Genomic DNA, 22614 nt, shown 5'->3' with positions numbered 1-22614 from the left:
TAGTGGGGGAGGTTACCAGAAGGCAGCAGACATGTGGACAGTTCAAGGGACAGGGTTGTGTTAACCCCTTGAACAAGTCTCTTATTATATTGTTTCTATATAATATGGTGTACTGGAGCTACTCAACCCTAGTGACAACAGCCACAGTAACTGGTCTAGATTCAGAATACTGACCTATGTCTAGAAATACTAAGCTTGATAGGGTAAGATAGGAGAGTGGGTGATTCTCATGCTCCATTGTGCGACGACCACACTGACCGTCTCACCTATTGCTAGTGGGTCATCATAGGATATCAACTGGTCTGAATTGCTATATAGCCCCTAACTGGCAATTTGGATGGGCTCAAATACATGGCTAATCTGAGTGGGAGATAGTATCTCCGTTCTCCAGGTATCCACCTATGCTGCTGTTCCGACAGGTTAGACCTGCTAAGGTCACCCTGGCTGACACTTAGACAGGCTGACCTCCTGCACTAAATGAGTAGCAATTACCAACAATGACATTATAACCTCCATCAGCAAACTCCTGACCAGAGACCTCATAAATTGGAGGGTTGCATCCAAACAGAGAGCAAGATTCACTAGGAGCCCACAAGCAGTTCCGGTTGATATCCTGAGCCATATTTGCAATGTCTCCACACGGAACTGTTATGGCGTTGTAGTTGTCGTTACAGAGTACTATAGCAGCTCCGTTATTGCACGTAGTACGGATGCATTGACGGGCCGCCACAGAGCACCCTGCATTGACACCACGAAGATGCGAAATGCCATCGTTAACAGACATGGCATCAACTTGGCCGAAATTGTTGCAATACCTCTGAACAGATTATATAATGTTAGCGCTTAGTTTCAAGTGACTGCTTATTAATTATAATGAAGCGTAGAAGTAGCATACCTCTCGCTTTTCAAGGCCTCGAGAGTGTCCCTCTGTCACACTCCGTTCGGACACTATTGCATTATTGAATGCATCCATAGAACCATCAAAGATGGACACTCCAGGCTTCTTGGTTTTAACAATAGCGTCAACATCCTGGATAGAGTATTAGCTGTGTACAAAGATACAGTCAAAATAGAATCATCTAATGCATACCTCTAGACTATCAGCCCAGATGGTCTCTGTAGGCCCATCCTTGGAAAGCCGTCCAACCCACCCTACTTGACCCATAGGGTAGGGTGGTTTGATGTCCAAATCGTCTACTGTTGGAAGTGCCTAAAGAATGAAATTTGTTAGAGTTGCCCAAAAACGCGGAATAAATAGGTGGAGCGGGCTTTAGGAGCGGGCTTTACCAAGGCTGGGACCACGGAAGCGGCGAAAGCAAAGATAAGCGCAAAGTTCTTCATAGTCAAAGGCAGAGTTGGCTAGAGCAACTGGAAATGACTTGGGAATCTTTGGGACAGTTTGAACGACTGTGAATAATTTGCTAGTAGAAGATTATGGATGGCTGGATGCACAATGATGATGTGAAAGTGAAGTTCTCAGTGGATGCTAGGAAGCCTGTGGTATTTATACTTGAACTCACTCCATTTAAGTGTTCCTCCGTTCATGTTGATATTAACCGCATCTAAGATCTTGAAGATGTAGGCCAATTGGCGACAATAACAGTCGAAAAGGATCCGAGTGCACATTTTTAGCCTAAATATTCTAGAGAAATGTAATGTCCTAAATTGCCAAACGTACGGAGTACTTCGTAGTGATGTTACCATCCATAGTGAATTCAACCAAGGGGGGCTTACTAATACAAAAGCAGGAAGAGAAGCAGAAGCTGCCAGTGCATGTGTAGTGTTACTACCAGAGATGTACTGCCTAGTCCCAGGAGCCTCTACCTCACGGAAATACCGCAGTGGCCAAGGGCGACTAGTACATCTGGACCCTCAACAGGAGGTTACCTATTAGCAGGAAACAAGACGTAGCGTCTCACTACAGATTATAAAATGTGATACTACCCCCACGTACCCTGTCTCCCACAGCCATCTTCGTAGTTCCCTCTCCTTCATATACGGAATGCCACGGATCCTTAAGTTTTGGGATAAATCTCCCAGGCTGTATCTGAGGTTCAAAGCCATTGATGGCGATGATAGAGTTCTTTTACTTATGCCATTTATCCACCTCTCCACAGATTTTGTGGGAACTCGGGTGAAAATGACGGGCCCGAAACCGGATAATCCTTCGCTTTAGGCATTCTAGTTAGGCGTGCCAGCTAGGCGTGCCATCAGGCGTGCCGGTTAGGCGTGCCAGTTAGGTGTGCCAGTTAGGTGTGCCAGTTAGGTGTGCCAGTTAGGTGTGCCAGTTAGGCGTGCCATTTATGCGTGCCAGTTAGGCGCGCCAGTTAGGAGTTCTCTCTGACCTCCAATGAATGGTTCTGCTACTGAATAACAGAGTCTGAGCAGGAGTTATCTTGAGTAGCAACGGCCGATAACGTCACAGCAATATGTCTCACAGTTAGGGAGTACCTATTCTATAAAGCTTACTACGACGGGACTAAGCCTCTAAACAGTTTAGTTGCGATTCTTTATGGCGCCCGGGTTGCCGAGACATCTACAACAATCAGAGAGGTATAACAGCCATAACTTTTCATGAAAGAAATCCTAATCTCTCTCTAGTGGATTCTACAAGAGCTGAAGCCATTGTTGAAACTGCCATCCGCCAAGATAGACAAGGACAGACTATCACCAAACAACCTTACAATGCTCATGACCCAACTCTGGTGTAGGGACTTCCACAAATATCAAGGTCAGCCTGCAAATCAAACATGGTGCAGATCAGCACAGCAATACTGCTTTACTGCTTCACCTCTTGCCAGGACAGGAGAAGTCCCATGAGTCAACCGCGCGACGAGCTGGGGCTCGAGAGAGCGCGGAAAATGAGTCCGATGAGGAATTGGAAGCTCAAGTAATGGCAGCTTGTTACAAGGTATGTATAAATATCGCAGTACACAGAATAAAATATTCTAACATTAACTCCAGCATTTTGTCCTTACCATCAAACATGGGGAAGGAGTGCCTATACTTATACTAACCTACCAGCAGGAGTTCACAATGGGTCACTGGAGAAAGAAAGAACGGGTACTTCCAATCCACAGATTTTACAAGATATACAAAGATGATGTACCCCTCTTTTTCAACCTTCTCACTTTCTTCTTCCCATTAGCATCTGCCAACCATGCATTTCATGACTACTCATCTATAGACGACCTTCTAAATGCAGCAGAGGCCTATAAGGTTGACCCTTCAGAAAATAAAATTTGGAGGTCGTTCATTCGCAGATTCCGTCAGAGACATCCCTTTAATCCACCCATTCAATGAACTGCAGATTTAAAAGCCAACTGGAAAGGCCCGAGGAGCTAACACATTCAGCAAAGAGTTTGCCAACCTTGGCCATCGCAGCAGATATACTCAGAATGCCACAGTCCACAGTTGCCAACAATGGGCATTGATGCAAGCAGGTAAAATCCCGCTAAGAGAAATGCAGTCTGCTTTACTAAACAAAAACAGACCAAAAACACCCAGAGGCCGCAAGGATGAAATTTACAGGCCAAGTGAATCATGATACATACGGAAAGTACTACAAACATCCTCTCACTGAGATTAGTGAACCGGCAAACTACCTCAGATTTACTAGCCAGAGTGACCATATCCAAAATCACAACAGAATGGGGATGCACTACAATCCACAACTTTAGCAGTCCCTCCCAGCCAAAGCAGAATTCGAATTCAAAGACCAGGACAATGTTCATGAACCTAATAGAGCCATGAGTTATTGGGGTCGCAGTTGCTTAGTACTGAGGATAGCAGATTAAAGTATAACCTTCAACTTCAACAGCGTTGACTTTTAACTAAGATGGACCAGCTTTACAGAGGCGTACTAAAGAAAATACAAATATCACAATAGCATCCAAAGAGCACCAAGGGAGTATCTACGAACAAACCCTTTTCCACTGTCAACGGCCTAACAGCTTTGGAATCCCTTTGCAAAGAGGCAGACTTAACAGCCTATCAAACCTCTCTCTGACCTCAGGATGGAAGATGCCCTTGTGGAAAATCAATGGAAGAGTTCATTTCCGGCTACTGAAATATTGTCTATGAAGCTAAACTCTTTCCATCTAGGTTTATGGCTCATAGAAGGTGGTTACACCTTTACCGGTGCTCTAAGGCCCGTTACCAACTTGTCAATGAGAATGGATTCGCTAAGATGTGTTTTGAGTGTGATTGATCGTTTACAAAGTCATGGGAATCGGAAGATCATTGCAAAGAGCATCTTGCTCATCCAGAAGCACTCATTTAATGTGACCCCTTGATGTTCCACCATGCCGCCATCAAGGCAGGGTGGTATCCATTCTGCTTAGGAAACAGGAAATTACACTCATCGAAAAGAATGGTTCAATTTTTTGTGAGTCCCCCAGAATGGTCTGACCAAGTTGCAGCCCATTTGCACCAATTAAAAGGCAATTCCACGTGCGAACATCCCACTTGCCTGGTTTTGCAATTGGACGGCCTAGTGTACCGCAGTGGTTGCAGTAACTCCCCCCTAGCTCCGGAACGCAGTTATCGGAAAGGCAACGATGAGCAGCCGTGACCCTCCGTCGACCCCATCGATTCGTATGAGCATTGGGATCCATACGATGACCCGAGTCAGCAACAGATACAGCCGAACCGATCTCAAGGTCACGCTAGTTTCCTGACTAGGATAGCGAGAGAAAAAACGATGATGATCCATATATTTATATACATTACTCAATTGAGTGGAAGGTTACACTGAACGCTAAAGCAGTAATGGGACCAAACGCAGAGCAAGATACAGTTCTGGCACCTGCTGCCCACTGGCAACACTTTCTCCACCCTAAGTCGGGCGATCTTGGCGCAGAAAAGAAGATCGGGACAATCGACGAGGGCAAGTTGAGTGCCTTGGATGGTAGAGGTATAAATCTGGCGTGCAATGGTGCCTGCTCAGCGATCAGATTCAGACATCGAAGAAAAGAGGGCCCATGATTTTCTTACTAGCCATATCTCTCAAAGTAAGCTATCGGTCAGAAATTTGAGGACCTTTCTTCAATCCTAGGGAAAATCTCGGTACCACCGAGTCTGTATTTTGCAACGGCGGCGATTGCCAGTAACGAACCTGCATTCCTGTTCTCGCGACGCTTTCAAAGCCATACAAATCAGTGAACTCGGCGGTAACACCGACTGCATATACCCGAGCTCCGGACTGGCCAGTTAAACCAGTGTTCATCCCTGCTATAATTTTGTTTATGTCGTTAATCACTCGCCCCTGAAAACTTGCCACGGTGTTGCTGAAGAAATCCTGATATTCTCCTCCGCATTTCAACTCGACACCGATTCTCTGGTAGCGTTCGGATGGGTTGGGGTTTGTGTATGGATCGTAATATTCCATGCGATGTTTGCACCAAAGGTCGATGGATTGGCTTGTGTCTTGGTACACGGCTTGTTCTCTTTCAACGAAGTAGGGACTCGACTGGGGAATGAAGTTGGCCAGCTCGGCCTGCAGCCAGCCTTCCCAGCCGCCTTTCCTGCCAGTATGCTGCCAGATCTGTTGGCGGTTGCGCTCGACAAAGCTGACAATGGCCGCTAGGACATCGCTATCCTGGATCTCTCTAGGGTGGGCCCTCGGAATCTGTTGTTGGCTCATACTTGGAGGAGAGTGTTCTGCAGGTCTTGCGTATTGCAGGTTTCATGAGAATGTGGTACGCAGGCTGGTAAAGTGATGGATTGATGTGTGTTATCATTACTGTTGAGGTAGCCCGTACTTGCAACGACCTGTAGCTATAATAGTGCCAGTTTACCCGGAAAAAGTGGGCCAACTTCAAATAATTGAGTGTGCAACTGTAAAGCCGATTTCGAACTCTAATAGACAGTGTTTGTTATCCGTCAGCTGAAATCGCAGACCCTAGTCCACTCCACCTTTTCAGCGTCGGGCACCCACTCACAGCCTCACAGGAGGGGTAAATAGCCGTAATCATCGAGACTGGATGCCTTGTTTATGTGCTGGCACGTTGCTCAGGAAGCTGAGGAAGTTCTGTAACCCTACCTGCTCTCGGTCAGACCACGTCGAAGGGAAGAAACCAACCAAGTCACAAGATGACTCGGGATGCCTGCTGCAAAGACTGAGGCTGAGATTCTCTTGGCAGCCATTCTCTTTTCAGGCCAAGACCGTAGGAAAGGTCGCTTAAACACATGTGTGCCCTGCAGCCTTGCCAAAGCTTTCCATAATTAAGGTGGCGTACCTTTGTCTCTATCCGCACTGAAGGTCTGCTACTATAAACCGTCTTCCTTGAGCTACATCTGCATTGCACAGTGAATGCGTTTCTTCCATCCCATCCACAAACAAACTAACGCGGATTGCCTATTGTTTTGTCTCAAAGTGAATCTGACAAAGGTGGACCTATATGTAGTATGATAAAGTAAAGTTGCGCCCGAGCTACATGAATGAGAGCCTAGCGGACTAATCAAGGTTGCAGATATCCAAGGCTGCGCTGTAGTGAGGCATGGCTGGGCTCAACGGAGGTTTACTGCCAAAAGCGGCCTGCTGCAGCTGAGACTGTTGGGCATCAACTAGGGTAAAACAATATAATGCATATTACGACTCCAAGCAGCTCTCGTTCAGCTGCGTCGTAATTCCTTTCCTCTTTTGTCAAGGACCCGGAGATGATGGTGGTGACGTGACTGTTTTGTGATAAGATGGCGCCAATAGCAAAGAGGCTCGCGTTGGTTGTGAATTCGCAGGGGTCTGTTCTGCTTGTCGACTTCCACTGCCAAGGCTGGAGGGACTGCGCCGCGTATGCAAGGCCCAAGGCGTGGTCCTGAAAATGGTTCGCGAACCTGAGAATTGCCTGAACGTGATCTTTTCTTTGGGGTAGGCCAGTCGTAGACTGTCTTGGCTCTGCAGATCGGCTGTATCCTGCTGTGCCCATACTTGTAACTACAGGAATCAACAAAACTGATGAGGTACTGGGATTTCTCTGTGTTGATCTTTATTTATGTACAGTTTAAAAGCATGATGACTTGTTATGGGACTGCTGCGCACTTTGCGCGGTCCAAGGAGTGAATGAGGATGTTGTCAATGTGAGCTGTGACTTCATCGCCCAAGGTATGGCCAAGCACGCGTTCAATGTAGAGCTGGAACTCGCTGGGTGCATTTTCAGAGCTGAAGGGGAGTACATAAGAGTCCCTGTGGCGTACAAAAGGCTGAGAGCCATCGGTCATCAGGATGTATCAGCCTGTGATAAACCGCCAAGATCACCTTCTGTCCGCAGTCCCCGCACTCCTGCTCGTTCACGGCTGTAGTCCAAGACAGTTGTGACGGAGAGCAGTCTCTTTCAATCAGTTAGCCCAGATTGTCGAGAGCATAGACTATGTTGGAAAGCTGGACGACTTCACCATCAAGCCGCTAGAGCAAGGGTCATTCCTCCTGGCCGGCGTCGGTTCACTATACCTCGTCTCGGCTCTCGTCGAATGGGACGACTCTTCTACCACCACATGCAAAGGCACATACCCCTGGGAAGTATGCGGTGCGAGCTGGCCAAGCTGTTGTGTCGCGAGGTGCGGCTTTAATCAGCGACGAAGACCCCGATTCCATGTTGTATTGAGGACGAGCAGAACGTCCAAGCCCGAGGAAGAATATCCAATGGGACGAGTTGGATGAGCAGTGCTTGCAGGCATGCAGGAAGGAGGGCCGGTAAATGAGGCTTCACTTTTTATTGGACCTGTGCGTGTTTCCCCCCATACATTCCATAGGGGAAGGCATTTTAGTAAGGCTTATACAAATACAGAACTGGCTTACTGCTGAATATTCTTGACATGCTTCAAGTTCAGCCCCCATGCAGTATCACCACACAACATTACACGAACGATATCGAAACACAATATATGAGTGCTCTTCTGATGCAAGTTGGTGCGGCATTAATTTAGACCTTTTCAGCTGATACTGTGATTCTCATTTTGCATCACCAAGGACACGCTCGTCTCTGACTTTTGATACTGTTGATCATTTCCATGCGAACAACAGATGGCCCTCATCGCAAGGGCAAGCTTCGAGCAACAATCAGGCTCTAGTCCTGTATGCGACTGGAGCCGTGACGTGGGATTAGATGCACGTGTGTCTTGAGACCACGGCTCCGAGAGCCCGGATGAGAATAGTTGCCAGCGTCTTCCAGTCCATGCTATGACAGAGGACGATAGGATGGGTTGCGAACATAACCTTGCCGATGTCAATGTCCAGAGTACTGATTACGCTGAGTCTCCGACGTTGCCAACATTACTATCAGGAGGCTATTCGTCTGTGCCAGTTTTACATGAAGATCTCGAGCATCCTGAGAACTTTAATTCGACTTACATAAAAAACGAAGAAACGGCTGCTGCAATGTTGCCATAGTCAATGACGGTTGGACCTATGAGGTTCTTACGATCACGCTCAGCATAAGCAGCATTACAGCCAATCGCCACGATTCTGGCCACGACGGATGACAAGAGTCTCTCGCAGTGGACTATGCCTATCCAACCTAACGCTCTCATATTTGTTTTCGCCGTGGTCGCCGAAGCGTCTTTGCTCTATTCAGTAGCACAATGCATTGGCCAGCTCAAATGGTTGTATCTTCGAAGCTGTGTTCACCCGATGATAGATATCCAGCGATTTGACGACGCAAGCAGAGGGCCATGGGGTTCTTCAATATTTCTCTGGAAGTTCCGCCTTTCAGCTTTAACGTCCTCCGGTGAATGTCTCATTACTATTGCAGCCCTGGCGATTGATCTCCTCACTCAACAGGTTCTCGAGTTTCCATTCCGATTGGTATCAAATGGGCAAGCATCTGTCTATACACAATAGGGTATAAATCTGATCTAAAATATATAGGTTCTCCTTAGAAGATAAACTCAGCGTTTCAAGCTGCTATGGCCCTGGGTTTGTTTGGTCAGTCAACAGGTCCGCCATTCGTTTGCTCTACAGGAAACTGCACATAACCAGACGTGTCCACGCTCGGATTCGCCAGTTCATGTCGTGATGTGACTGCCGAAGAATCCAGTGTGTCCTGCCCCAACGCTACGACCAAAATCAATGTAAACACCAATTGCACTATCATGACACCAAGTGGTGATATTCTGACTGTGCGTCATGGTATCTGTGTAGACAATTTGGAGAATGTGACTTGGGGAACTCTCCTTACATCGGTTCCTAGAAAATACGCCGCCAGATACCAGCCGGCGCTGGCGACCATGTTCGAGTTTAGTCTTTGGAATAGCTCGGGGAGACCTGCTGAAGTCAATGACTCTACTGCTTTTGAATGCACCATAGAGCTGACCGGAAGAATTTACTCCAATTTCAGCGTCACACAAGATTGGGAGTAATTCTTCATCATCGCCCAAGACAGTACTAATTACACTCTTGGTTACATGGATGCGACGCTTATCAGTATCACACTCCAAGCCATTTTCATCACCAATCTCTATCCACAAGGTTATGGCAGCCAGATCGGCGAGCCCGGAGTGCCGTCAACAGGATTTGACTTCTCCAACATCCTATACACCAGCCAAAACCTTTCGGAGCTGGTTGATGAAATGACTAACCAAATGACGGAGTACATGCGAAACCTTAACTCGACCGACGTACTAGCTGCCCATGAGAGTCCTTTCAGCGGGAGACATATATCCACGTACATTGGCCATGGTTCAGCCTTCCAGCCACGGCTTGTAATGGGCGCTGCGATCATATTGCAGACGACCATCTTGATTAATCGATGGCACGGCGTTTGCGTGTGGAAGTCCTCGGTCTTACCTTTCCTGTTGCACCCATCTTGACTCTGAGGATGGGTTGGAGGCTGTTCGTGATGAACCCTTTAAATTTAGATGGCTATCCAATGTGATTCGTTCAGGAGGAGGATAATTTTTGTCCTATCCTTGGTTAGCATTGTATCAATGAGGGGCAGGGAACACGCATACAAGCATATTATCCAGCGGTGGAAAGTTTTTAGCTGAACTTGAATCCACAGTAATTTCACTGTAAAATATCAATTGTCCTCCATAATAAGGAAGTAGACATCACCGCGACACTTCTCACAATATTCGCGTAATTGTTCAGTTAAAGTTTGCTTTCGCCTGCGCTGGTTTTGCTGCAGACTCAATCAATTGCATATAGACTGTGATTTCATGAACCCCTCTTCTGATCCTAGACCAATAGTTAGGTTGTCTTAGCAAACAGTGTCCCAGAATGTACTATGAGTATACCACATTCTGAATCTAGCCACGTAATGGTTGCAATAATGTATTGCCCACGACGCGTACTTTAAGCCAACCAAAATGCCGTTTTCGGGCCTATTCCCATCGGAGGACATACCCCGCCACAATTCATTAGAAATATTACAGATCTTAAGCATTCCGGCATCACCGCTATTTCCGAGCCATCCAGATTGCCAGCCTTCATGGCTCCGCGCAGACGTAATGGCGAGCTATTCTGCCAGTAGTGGGACGCTGTTTTCGGCAATAAGGTGACATCAGCCCGAACGACTTGTTCCATTCCAGAACAAGGCGCCCCCCGCCGTAGGAAAGAGAAAAGGGAAGTGGAAAAAAGAAAAATTGCAATAGTGTAATGAACGCGGCAGTCGTGGCATGTCTACTGAGACTTGATACCACTCTTTCATTCAGTGGTGTCATTACTTAGAGAAGGTTCTTTCTACCCAAATTATTACGATGCTAATTTGGCGGGGCAACTAGTATGCATTTCACTACCTCTACTTCGCAGATCTTTCCGCCGATGTCTTATGAACGCGGCGCGGTCCTGTCTGTATGACGTTCAGATTCGCTGCTAATGGGTTGCTAAGGGTCGACCAGTTCCTTAAGCCCGAAAGTTTAGGCGTCATGGATCTTCAATATGGTAACTTGATGAGCTGGATATAGGATGCTGAACAACTTTGATGGGATATTCAACGCAAATCTGAAAACCACATGGTGAGGCTGATCTGAATAGAAGCGGTCTGCAAAGCTAACACCAACCACTGACAATAGTTTATCGACACTCATAAACCGCAGAAATTGGCAGGAACTCTGGGTATCGTCTCCTTGCTTGCTGTTGTGGAGACTTGAGTCAGCCGTAAATGGTAAGAAATCTGTGCCTAATCCTCTTCATTTTCAGTGGATTAACAATCAGGCATATGAGTGTGTGAGCAGTCAAAAAGGGAGGAATAATTTCGAACTTCAATTCGCGGTGACAGTCGGACTTAGGTAAAACAAAAAGAAAATAAATTAACCGTCAATATGAAACGATCTTGAATTCTTTGGAAAAACTTGGACTGGTTGTCAAACTGCCAATGCGATCAGGGCATGACCCCATTCTTCCACTTTATGCGCGGTCACGAAGGGAGCGGGCGCGCCCCCCAGAGCCAGTGGAGGTTTATGGCCAATTCTACGACGTGATGGGAGTGAGCTTGGAGCGTGAACTAGTGCTCCGTGATGTGCGTGCTGTTTATCAAGATATCCGTATTGAGCACTTTGCCGGCCGGCCGGTTATGCTCGATGGTGTGCGCTGGCGCGTAGTTTCTCTAAACACTGCGCCTGATTTGCAAACAGCAATCCTCCAGTTGATCAACCCACACGATCCATTGTCTAAGTTCACTGCACCTGAAGCCGACATCGCACGGCTCCAGTTTCTAAGTGCCAATGGGGAGCATACGCTGGGTCGTGTCAAACATGGCATCGTCCGCATGGCCCCTGTGGCATCGCGTGCGGAGATCAGAGTTCCATTAAAGCCTAATGATCAGTTTGAAGCTCGCCTCCATAATCGTGAGCTTGATGGTTTATATACCATTCAGGTGTGCGATACCTACCAGCTCATTGCAACCAGAATAGTCCATGATGGTGATCCGCAGCGCATTGTGGTTCAGCCGGATGAGATCGCACCGCGCTATGTGACTGTCATGTCTTTGGATTTTGGTGCCAAATTTGATGTCGATGCTTTCGTGTACCGAGAGGACCAACGTCGCTGCAAGGCAAACATTATCAAGCCTAAGCTAGGTGGCGAGCTTCTCCTGGATCCACTGTTGGGCAGCCTACCACCCGGCGTGACACCGCTGCTGACCAATGGTGCAGAGCATCTTGCGGTGTTCGAGCGGTTCGTCCGTGACAAGACTCAGACGAACGGGAAAGCACACTCCCAATATGGAGTCGATGGTTCCCGACGCAGATTGACTATGCTGAACCTCTCAATGTGTCCCCAGGGGGATGCACGTAGAGTCCTCAGTGCATTGGTTGATTTTCGACATGAGAATCCAGCGGCAGATATGTCGATTGTTGTGTCTAAGCTCGGGCCCAGTGACTTCCTGGAGTCCGCAGAATATTTCATGTACCTCAAAATCCTCGCGGACCATGACATTCGTGTCAATATGTTCACGGGTGCCGATGGACCAACACGACAGGTCGTCCATGGGAAGGCAGTCATTATTGACAACCAAGTACTTTTCAGCACCGGGGCCATCATGGACACTCGGCCAATCAATAAAGCCGATTTCTCCATCGAATTACCTCCAGGAGCCGCTACGTTATTCAGTCACTATACAGATAAGGCCATTCACGGGGAAGCAACCAATGAGCTTCGTGCTGCGCTTGCTTCTGAGCTTGCAAAACTGGGTGTTGTCATCAATGACCCAGTCGCAAGTCTGCCATGGATAACCCGCGCGCAGGACGCTTTGATTCGAGGGGCACAGCACTCACTAATTCTCAACATATCAGAGCTGGTTGATCCCACGATGGCACAGCTATTGATTGACCGGGCTGCAAGTGGCGTTGATGTCATCCTTCAGGTTCGCCAGGTTGACCCGAAATCAGCGCTACTTCTCGCGGACGGAAAGATGCGCTGCTCCAATCTCCTTGTAGAAGATACAAGCTGGTGGGAGCCTCGCCCGCACTTTAATGCGATCATCGCTGACGGACGCTCCGCATATCTCGGCTCATCCTACCTTTGGCCAACACAGTGTCATATGGTTCACCAGGGTCGTTCATTCGAAAATGGTGTTTTGCTTTGGGGAGATGCTACAACAAGGCTTATCGAGCAGCTTGATAATCTCCGTTCCAACGCACATGCAACAAACACGATGCCTTCATTTGCCGAGACGCTGAGAACATGGAAGCTGCAATACAATCTCAAAAACCCATGCGATTTTCCAAAATACGCTATCTGTTTAGAGACCTGGCCGATCGACAACTGAAGACTATCCAAAGGGTATTCGCCAGTATAAAGCTTCTGTTCGAGTAATGAAGGTATTACGATACACATAAAATTGTTCCCTTCAACGGTGCCGCCATTTCTGTGCTTGTACAAGTGGGTTCTCGACACTCCCGAATCAGGACTTTCAACCAAGATTTTTTCTGATTCGTCCGCCTGCCATGCCGCGCCCTGTTTAGTGTAAGATCAAGTCTTGCGGGAGTAAAAGTATTTAGTGTTGACTGCATTCATGTCAACTTTTCAACACCATGCAGAGCTCAGTGACTGCCTTAGGGACGCAGTCTGCCACTGATCCTTTAGACCACCACAAGGTTGACAACTTCACCCATCAAAAATACCCTTTTGGCTTGAGCGTCACATCCTTCATCGGATGCATGATTAAACAAAGCCACTTGTCATTTACATTAAGGTTCTTTGTATCTGGCATGGAGATCAGAGCTACGACTCTTATAATACATTGGGGAATAGGATATATTCATGCGCAGCTTCACTCTAGACCCAGGCCTAGTTGCATAGGTGACTGCCAAATCCCTGTCTGCAAAAGTCACATTTCTTAAAATTAAGTTGGCCACTCACACGCAGCCACGTTATGGAAACTTGAGGGGGCGACTTGATAACATTAGATATATGAGTATCTCGGATTTTGTAAACCCAGCTTACAGCTTAATACTTGGCACCTGGTGGAACTAATGCACTATTGCCAACAATATCCAGCCTCTGCATTTGTATTCATAGAATAGGGAAAACCTAGATAGCTACCTTACTTTATATACTAGGGAAAAAACCTGTCCTAAGGCCAAGCACATTACTCTGTTAAATTTTTAAATACCCCTGGCATTAATATGATCAGTTTGCAACGCACCCTTACTTGGGAAGCGCCTCTCCACCACCCCTCACACCACTAGCACTGCCCATCATAAAATCCTTAGGGTCTATAGTGACTGCTCAATCATATAAGTGAGCATTTGTATTACATAGCTCAAGATAGTCAGTAGGTTTTACAAGGAGGCCGCTCACCTAGTTTCAGTCTCAGAGTAGACAGAATCTAAAAGTGTTGAAAATTAGTGACTAAGAATCTTCCTTTCCAGCACTTAGGGCTTACCAGGGCAAAGTGTACCTTGGATAAGTAAAAGTGAGGTTTCACAGGGAAAATAATCAATAGGTTTAGTGGAAGTTGCAGTGAGTGAACTGCCAGCTTTATTTACCAAGCCCTCACTGCTTCTGGATCCTCACTGCTTCTGGATCTAAAGGTGTGAATATCTTCCCTACATACTGGCAAGTTACTAGTATCACTCACCCTCCCTTTTGGTTAATGTTCACACTCTTGCGTGAGGGCTTCGTCACCAACTACAGATAACAATGGGATTGCCACAAGCAGGAGACAGCTATGACCATAAGGAGAAAATGTACCACATGCGGAATACTATATACCTTCTCAGGCGTGGTTACATCAATGATGCATTGATGCAATGGAACAAGTTCTGGACACACCTTGACATACTGACTTGTGTAAGTAGGCAATAAACTTAGATACAGAATGCTAGAAAGACAGGTAAAAAGTTTGACATCTTCTACTAGCATTGACGTCTTCTACTAGCATTGCTGTCATCAATAAAGTATAGGACGTCATCATAATAAGTCAAATTCAAGCAGCATTGTTGTTGACGACACCAACTGGTCCGCGCCCACTAGCACGGAGTGGGCTTTGATATAATATAATCAGTGGTAATGGTGATATTTATTATCACACCCCTCACTTCCGGGGTTGATGCCACGAAGGCATCTGTAGTATGGATAATCATTGCATGTACCACAAGCGTACAGGAAAGGCTGGTTGACTGATTTAGACATAGGATAAGAGCTGACCAAATCCCTAGACATGACAGCAGCGCTTATACCTCCACCAGAACATCTAGTATTAGTGGTTTCTTAAATGTAGGCATTATTTGACGCTTATCTGGGCTGACTTTGGGCCTGTAAGTAGGTGCACAGCTGGTATTTCTTTACAGAACTCAATAGGTCTCAAAGAGAGCCTGTTGGCTCACTGTGGTTTCAAAGCTGTCTGTTTTGCTGCTTTACTTTTTGGGCCTCTATCTCTGCTATTTCCCTTTTCTCTTATCTCATCACAAGGAGGACATCCTGCTTGATGTTCATAAGGCAGTTTTCTGCACCTGCTGATTATTTAAGAGGGGGATTCTAGGGCCTCTGAGAAGTCTAACTAATCTGAGATAGGAGAACTGCTCTCTGGTATGATAATTTATTCTCCTTTTTCTCTTTTGTGTTGTTTGCCTTCTCACATTGATTCTAACTACTTTTTGCAAGAGAGTGTGCTGTTAAGCTAAGGGGTGCTTAGTGCCACCCTAATAATAACAATAACAACAAATGATCACAATAATAATACTCCGTACCAATAATAAAAGCAGTTTGCCGGGGTCCTCCATACTCAATGAATGGTCTCCATTCACTGAGCTTCCCGCGGTGAATCATTGCCGAATGTAAATGTTTTTCGACGCACGTGGTAAACGTTGCCAAGCTCCATTGGTCTCTGATGGGAAAAGCAACCAAACCCACATCTCAAAGATCTCAAGTCTCAATTCCAAGCAAGTTCGTTCCCCCCCCACTTTTCGAGTCTCCGCACTGATGTCGCTTGCGGAGATTGTGTCGTCCGAGCACCTCCCAGAAAGACCGGTGGCCTAAGAACTGTCCAGACACGAGGCTGCATTTCAACATCTCATTCGCTCCGCCAAGCGCGAATCTTCCCACGGAGGCAAAACAAGCTTTTGCCGTATCCTCCATCAATTACAGGAACCAGGAACCCGATGGTCCCCTGGGCCTGCGGTGCCATGGCTGCATTCTCGAAGCCTGTCAAGGTGCCAGCCTGTCCCCGGTTTCTTATATAAGGCTGAGCAGCCTAAGAGATCAGCAGAGACGAAGCACGCAACAGTCTATCCTTTCCCGTTTCCAACATGTCCACCATGTCTCGTGTTGCCTTGACTCTGGGCCTGGCCTTGGGTGCCTCTGCTGCCAAGAACTCCATCGTTGCGCCTACCGGTGCCGAGACCCTCACTGTCGCCCTCCTCGGTGGTAGGTGTTCATTCCCCGTGAATCATAAACAATCGTCGAAAAGAACTGACATTCCATAAGACTATGGCTGGACCGGCTGGCAGCCCCTGCCCCTGGACTTCTGCAACAATGTCATGCCTAAGCTGAAGGCGGACGGCGTGCAGATCTCTCGCGAGATCCAGAACGACTGCGACCCCGGTGACCGTCAGGCCATCTCCAATGCCACCATTGAAGAGGGTAAGTCTTGACCCTTGTATTGCCCCTCAAAGGGAGAGGTCACAGGAGTGGAGGGTTTATGCACTGACACCTATGTACAGAAAGCACTGCTCGCTATATCGAGAACGTCTGTCTCTTGAAGAATTGCTCGGCCTTCATCTCTGTCGGCGACAACTTCTATGACAGCGGTGTCGACTTTACCTCGGAGGGTATCCAGCGCTTCTACGAGGGCTGGGCCAATATGTACGTCGGTGAGGCCTTCAACGGCAAGCCATGGTATCAGGCGCTGGGCAACCACGACGTCGTTGCTGGCAAGGCCGGCGTCGACTTCCAGACGCGTATTGCTCCGTTGATGGAGGACCGGTGGTATTTCGGTCATGACAACCTGCCCTACTACACCTACGACCTGACCGGCTCGAACTGGACCGCGACCTTCGTCGTGGTGGACTCCGACTGCTTCATCAACGCCTACCAGGACGCCACCTCCGTCTACAACACCGACTACGTTATCTCCTGCCACAAGGATACCCAAAAGCAGGTGGACTTCCTGCGTAAGTCTTTCGCCGAGTCCGACGCCACCTGGAAGATCCTGCAGATCCACCACGGCTACGTCTCCTCCTCGAGCAACTACACCGAGCTGGCTCCTTTGATTGACATCGTCCGCGAGAACAACGGCGTAGTCGTCAACGGCCACGATCACTGCATGGCCCACTACCACTACCAGGGTATGGACTTCGTCCTCACTGGTGGCGCTGGTTACGCCGAGGCCGGCGACTGCAACTACGGTGTTCCCCTCGGCCCCTACGCCAAGTGGCTCGGTGCCGACACCGAGCAGGCCGCCAACGGTTTCGTCACTCTTGACATCAGCTACAACTCATTGAACTTCGAGTATTACGCTCGTGACATGCTGCTGAAGGGTGCCGACTACTACAGTGTCAAGAATGACCAGGCACCCGCCTACAGCTTCTCCGTTACCAAGCACGCTACCAAGGGTTCCAATGGTCACGGTCGCACGTAAACCCACGTGGCAGTACTTAATATTATATCTTTGTATTATTAGCTTTACTGAAGATGTCTTATATTCAAGATACTACTATTAAGTATACTCTATCTAAGCTAGTATAATTATTACTTCTATAACCTTTCCTCCCTTTAGCCTACTTATCTTAATCTTCCTAAGAGCCTACACAGGAAATATTACAGGCACTTTCTTCTATAAGTTACAGCAGACTTGAGGATACTCCTTATATATCTCGTTAATGATTATAACTAACTTGGCTGAGACTTTACTTTCTATTAGCTACCTATACAGGCTATACTAGGGGAATGAAAAAATGTTACTATACTCAAGTATCTGATGACACTATAGAGCAAGCATATCAAATATGTCACTAGCTACACTATCGAACTGCTACACCATCGAACTGCTACACCATCGAACTGCTAAGCTTCTTGTCCTCGGCTAGGAAGAATGAAGGGGGAAATATAATAAAAACCCCAACTCCAATTGCCATTGGAACCATATCCAACCCGATGAGATACTGCTCCGTGCGCATGAGAGGGCCCTTCCATCCATCTGATAACTCGACAATACGATATCCATTGCGAATGAGTACCATAATTGTTGACACGCACAAAGCCACCAAGACTGGCCATTTCACCTGGGGGGCCAGTGCTTTCTTTTGTCGCACTCGGAGACTTGCTCCCACGATCAGTAGAACGAAGACGATTGTGTTGCTGAACTGGAAGATGATTCCCGAGCGCATCACGTCGCCCCCGTGGCTGAGTTGTTCGTAGTTCTGAGCGCTTGATACCTCGACTCCTCCGACAGTCTGGATGGCTAACGAGATGATGTCGCAAATGATGAATCCTGCCCAAAAGAATGTGGATGGAATTCGAAAGAGGCGGGGGGTAGTCTTCTCGATACTACTCCTTGTCAGTACCTTTTTTGAAGCCTTCAGTCAACCCACCACTTACAGTTTGCAGAAGAGGACATAGTCTGCGGCAGACAAAAAGACAGGGCTGACGATGAGACTGCAAATCTGGATCATAAAGGCCATCCAGCTGGTTGGCTTGTAACTGTTAGCAACTTGTCATTGACTCAGAAATTTATACATACGTCCTTATGAGCCCAAAGTCGCCCTCCCCAGCCGATGGCCTCTCCCACAGCGACGAGTGCAAGCGTAGTCATCCAGTAGTGCTTATATGGTCCGAATGCCATCTGCAGGATGCATACGACCATTGAAGTACCAAAGAGCACAATGCCAAATAATGCGACTGGCTTGCTGGGCAAGTACCCATACATATCCACATTTTGATCCATGGTGAGCCACTCGCGACGATTCCGATCTTATGATTTTGCGATCGAGGAGGTATCTGGTCATTATATGTAGCCACAAGCACGGAAATTACATGGAGGATCATTATGGTTGCCTACCATCAACCAAATTTGTAGCAGCGATATATACCAATTTGCCTTGCTGTGCAAGTTTTCTGGCATGCTCCCGTACAACGTCCGCACAATCGCCGGTTCCATAGCTACTCTCTACCCCGTCCAGTAGATATCCAATATAGGGCGGCCCATTTGTCTCCACTTTATTGCCGCTAAAGTCCCGCGATTTCTCCACCTCTGTCCACCTCACTTGTTCCCGAACCCATTGAGATCTCTCAACTGGCGGAACTTCTTGGAATCACTTGCAATGCCACTGAAACGAGGGCTACAACGAGTGTCATGCGACTTTTGCCATCGACGAAAGGTTAAATGTGACCGACTGGTGCGTGCTAGACAGGGCATGCCTGCATGTTCACAATGCGCCCTTCGGGACATACAATGCCATGTGGATGACTCGGATGACGTTCGGATTCGCCGGCGCCGTCAAACTACCGCTCGCGGAGGTATTGTCAGAGTTGGCACTGGAGGCAGTGGAGATTTACAACTTGCCCTATCGCACCCATCGCCAGGTGTGCGAGGCGATTCAGCTTCACGGGTGGCCTCGGAATCACATCTTGTATCTCCTTCCCCCGGAAATGACAATGCGGCACTATCAAATATTCCATTCGATATGTTTGGTGATAGCTCTTTTGCCCTGAGTTTCGATAATATGCTTTTTCTCGATCAAATTTTCATGGGCAGCTGCGCACCTGTCGAGGAAAACAATCAACGAAGCCAAGATCCGCAGAATTCCACTTTCGCCTCTGAGATGACCCCGACAGACAGTCAAGAACAAGACGGGAAGGACCTTGTCTTTTTAACAGAAGAACTCGGCACATCTTCTTGGATGGGGGCCTCGGTAGACTCTGCATTGTGCACGGCAGCACTGCGTTCCTATTTCGATTATGCGGCCCCATACCTTCCCATTCTCCTCGCGGATGCTTTTTGGGAAGACTATCATGCCAATCGATGCAGTGAACTGCTCCTGTATGCCGTTGCTTGCAGAGGTATGCCCTTTATTGAAGCTCCAGACAAATGGAACCTCCAGCAACGTCTCGCAGCTGCTTTCCGCGAACGGTATCTCAGTGCTCGAAGCAACACATGTGACAATGAAACTATCCGGATTGACGACCTTGAAGCTTTTGCCCTGATGATCGGTTTTGAGTATGATGACTCGGGGAGTTTGCCACTCCTGTCGAATCTTGGGAGACTGTTCCTTACCCATGACTCGCTCGTGCTGATGACGACGAACTATCGTATTCTTGATCATGACAACGCCAATTCAACATTACCAACAAAGCTCGCCAGAGCTAGAGAGCGTCGCGTGCTCCTCTATTGGCACATTTACGGACTCGATGCATTTCACTGCCTTGACAAAAAGCAAATGTCGCGTATCCCAAACAGTGACGTTGGAAGTAGCGAGAACCTCTCGCTTCACGAGACGAAGGACTATTTCGATGCTCTTCTTGCCCTGGCTGTGATCGCTCATCAACTTACACAGACGTTGTGCAGCCCCTTTTCAAAACGAGAAGGTGTCATCCTCAATGACATCCACAATTTGTACGAGCAACTGGATTACTGGAGGGACCATTGCTGTCCCCCCCATCTACGGAGGTACACAGACAGTGCAGGTAGACCCAATCCCATTGAAAGTAACGAGCCAAACTCCAGTCGAATGGGGAAATACATCCACCTTTATCGAGCGGTTTTATGGGCTCTGGAGCTCCACTGTCGACTGATGGTCGAAGACTGTGTCTCGGAATTCGGACTACAGGACAAAACAAGCCTGGACGCCGAAGTACTCGCCAGACGAGTGGAATATGAAAGTTTGCGCGCTTTAAATGAGATGGTCAACGTATGCCAGTGGATGAAGCAGCACGAGGCTCGACATCATGAAGACCACGAGCGAGATTATTCTTTGATCGATCTCGCGCCAAATATCCTGCGCAACATCTGCGCGGGCATGTGCTATTGGTCCTGCCAACGAGGGATTGATCTTTGCGACAGCGGTTCCCCGAGGCTGCTTCAGTCCAGGCATGCAAACGACAGAGAAGAGACTCTGAAGCAAAAGGTTTTGAAGTATGTGGAAGTCGCACAGTCACTGCGAGATGCTGCAGCGACTGCAACATCACATCGAGATACGGCGCATGTCCTGGAGCGAATCGAAAAACAGCGGGAGTTGCTTGATTCCAGGTTGAATCTGCTCTAGCCTTGCTACAGGCAAATGTGCTTTTATTGGCTCTTCGTCTTTTCTTCCAACGTGTTGCCCAGCGTTCAATATACCTTGTCTATTATCTAGTCTCGCTCTGATTACCTAGTTACCTCAATAGAAACGGCCAAGGCTAAGACACAGGAAGCGAGCGCTTTCACCCATTCAGTCAATTCTCGATATTCCTATAGATTGAGCCTATACAAAGACAAATTCACTTTACTGATGCAGATTAGATTTCAATTTCCTCCAAATTCCCTCCTACGTCTGCACTCTCCAATCTCGACATGACATTTAGAGATTCTTTCCGAAAAACTCCACGAGCTTCGGGCCAGATACCGCAAAGTCATCATAAAGGTCGAAATGGTTCTTCCCTTCAACAGGCTGCAGCAACTGCGGTCGCACTGTAGTGAAGGGTCTGAGTCTTGGACCCGGCGACCATTAACAATGGCCGTCCAGAGATCAGTTGTTGGAAGTTGAAAGAGTCATAGCAGACCATAAGATCATAGCTGGAGGGAGGGACTCTCTGGTCCGAACGTGGATGCCTTCCGCGCTCAGACCCGTAGTATGCAGCCGCATCCTTGAAGAAAGAGTCGGCGTTATCTGGAATCTGGTTGATATCGGAGCCGAACATGGTGGGGCCTCCGAATGAGGTCGGCGAGCCTCCTGCGTGCGCCATTATCCAGCCGCCTGGAGAGCCCTTGTTGTTCTCCACAAGCGGCACCGACAGTGGCCAGGCCCTTGACTCGCGAGTCGGACTGCGCGGCATAGGATGTGTAACCGCCCGAGGCGCAAATCCCAAGGATACCAATACGCCCGGGGTCAACCTTGCCCTCGAGCGTGGTCAAGTAACTCACAGCAGCCTTGACGTCTTCTACTCTCTTATGGGGGTCTTCAGCGCCACAAGGCTAGCCGGTGCTTTCCCCTTGGTACCCTGCGTCGAATGTGAGGGCGTAACAAGGGCTTTGGAAAGCAATCGGGCGTGGTTCGCAGAGGTTGGTTCCTTTACACCGGTCATGGGGTGACTGACCACAGCTGCAGCGCCTTTGCGGTCAGGGGAGCCGGCTACAGGCTCATAGAGCTCGCCGCTGATCTGCAGCATGAAAGATGGAAAGGTGACTTTGGTTGGGGCAGACATTGTAGTGAATAACGATGATCTGAGTAGGGATAGACGAAGGGAATGGATGATGTTCTGGTTTGAGAAAAATACTGTCGGGATCTATCCTTTAATAGTGCTGGTTGTTCTGTGCTGCAGCTCTCGAAAAGCCCGAAAGATTTCGGGAAAAGGAGTGGTCTTCTGGGCTGACGGTATACAGCTCCTCACGGTAATTAGAAGGATATATGACTATGCTTAGTGATAAAGTTCAAAGGGATAATGTATCTTGCGTCTTATAATCAGAATTGTTATATTGAAAAATCAAGCCAGTTGGTTCAATGGGAGATGCCAGTAGTAAAGTGTCTATTGCACGAAAAGTT

At 47.8% G+C, this 22614-nt stretch overlaps 6 protein-coding genes across 6 annotated transcripts; 3 read left to right on the top strand and 3 right to left on the bottom strand.

Annotated features, from left to right (window-relative positions):
- Positions 1-451: 451 nt before the first annotated feature.
- ALT_9173 (uncharacterized protein) lies at positions 452-5644 on the bottom strand (the record flags this gene model as incomplete). Its single annotated transcript, XM_089600554.1, has 5 exons — positions 452-817; positions 896-1030; positions 1091-1210; positions 5117-5203; positions 5261-5644. The coding sequence occupies 5 exons, from the start codon at positions 5642-5644 to the stop codon at positions 452-454; spliced, it is 1092 nt and encodes a 363-aa protein (XP_089455051.1).
- Positions 5645-11309: 5665 nt separating this feature from the next.
- On the top strand, positions 11310-13202 carry ALT_9172 (uncharacterized protein; the record flags this gene model as incomplete). Its single annotated transcript, XM_033559768.2, has 1 exon — positions 11310-13202. One exon carries the CDS (start codon positions 11310-11312, stop codon positions 13200-13202), a length of 1893 nt encoding a protein of 630 aa, XP_033415659.2.
- A 2983-nt stretch (positions 13203-16185) lies between these two features.
- Positions 16186-17516, top strand: ALT_9171 (purple acid phosphatase 3; the record flags this gene model as incomplete). Its single annotated transcript, XM_089600553.1, has 3 exons — positions 16186-16303; positions 16364-16519; positions 16600-17516. The coding sequence occupies 3 exons, from the start codon at positions 16186-16188 to the stop codon at positions 17514-17516; spliced, it is 1191 nt and encodes a 396-aa protein (XP_089455050.1).
- A 409-nt stretch (positions 17517-17925) lies between these two features.
- ALT_9170 (RTA1 domain-containing protein) lies at positions 17926-18821 on the bottom strand (the record flags this gene model as incomplete). Its single annotated transcript, XM_033559766.2, has 3 exons — positions 17926-18424; positions 18476-18570; positions 18618-18821. 3 exons carry the CDS (start codon positions 18819-18821, stop codon positions 17926-17928), a joined length of 798 nt encoding a protein of 265 aa, XP_033415657.2.
- A 778-nt stretch (positions 18822-19599) lies between these two features.
- ALT_9169 (fungal specific transcription factor domain-containing protein) lies at positions 19600-21138 on the top strand (the record flags this gene model as incomplete). Its single annotated transcript, XM_033559765.2, has 1 exon — positions 19600-21138. One exon carries the CDS (start codon positions 19600-19602, stop codon positions 21136-21138), a length of 1539 nt encoding a protein of 512 aa, XP_033415656.2.
- A 376-nt stretch (positions 21139-21514) lies between these two features.
- On the bottom strand, positions 21515-22276 carry ALT_9168 (alpha/beta hydrolase; the record flags this gene model as incomplete). The annotated part of the gene is made up of 3 exons (XM_089600552.1): positions 21515-21804; positions 21863-22012; positions 22072-22276. The coding sequence occupies 3 exons, from the start codon at positions 22274-22276 to the stop codon at positions 21515-21517; spliced, it is 645 nt and encodes a 214-aa protein (XP_089455049.1).
- Between the last annotated feature and the right edge of the window lie 338 nt (positions 22277-22614).

Source organism: Aspergillus lentulus (assembly GCF_001445615.1).
Source record: "Aspergillus lentulus DNA, contig: Alt17, strain: IFM 54703, whole genome shotgun sequence".
In the NCBI taxonomy this organism is placed as follows: domain Eukaryota; kingdom Fungi; phylum Ascomycota; class Eurotiomycetes; order Eurotiales; family Aspergillaceae; genus Aspergillus; species Aspergillus lentulus.
Note: the sequence above shows the minus strand (reverse complement) of the source record. Positions and strands in the feature narration are given on the sequence as shown.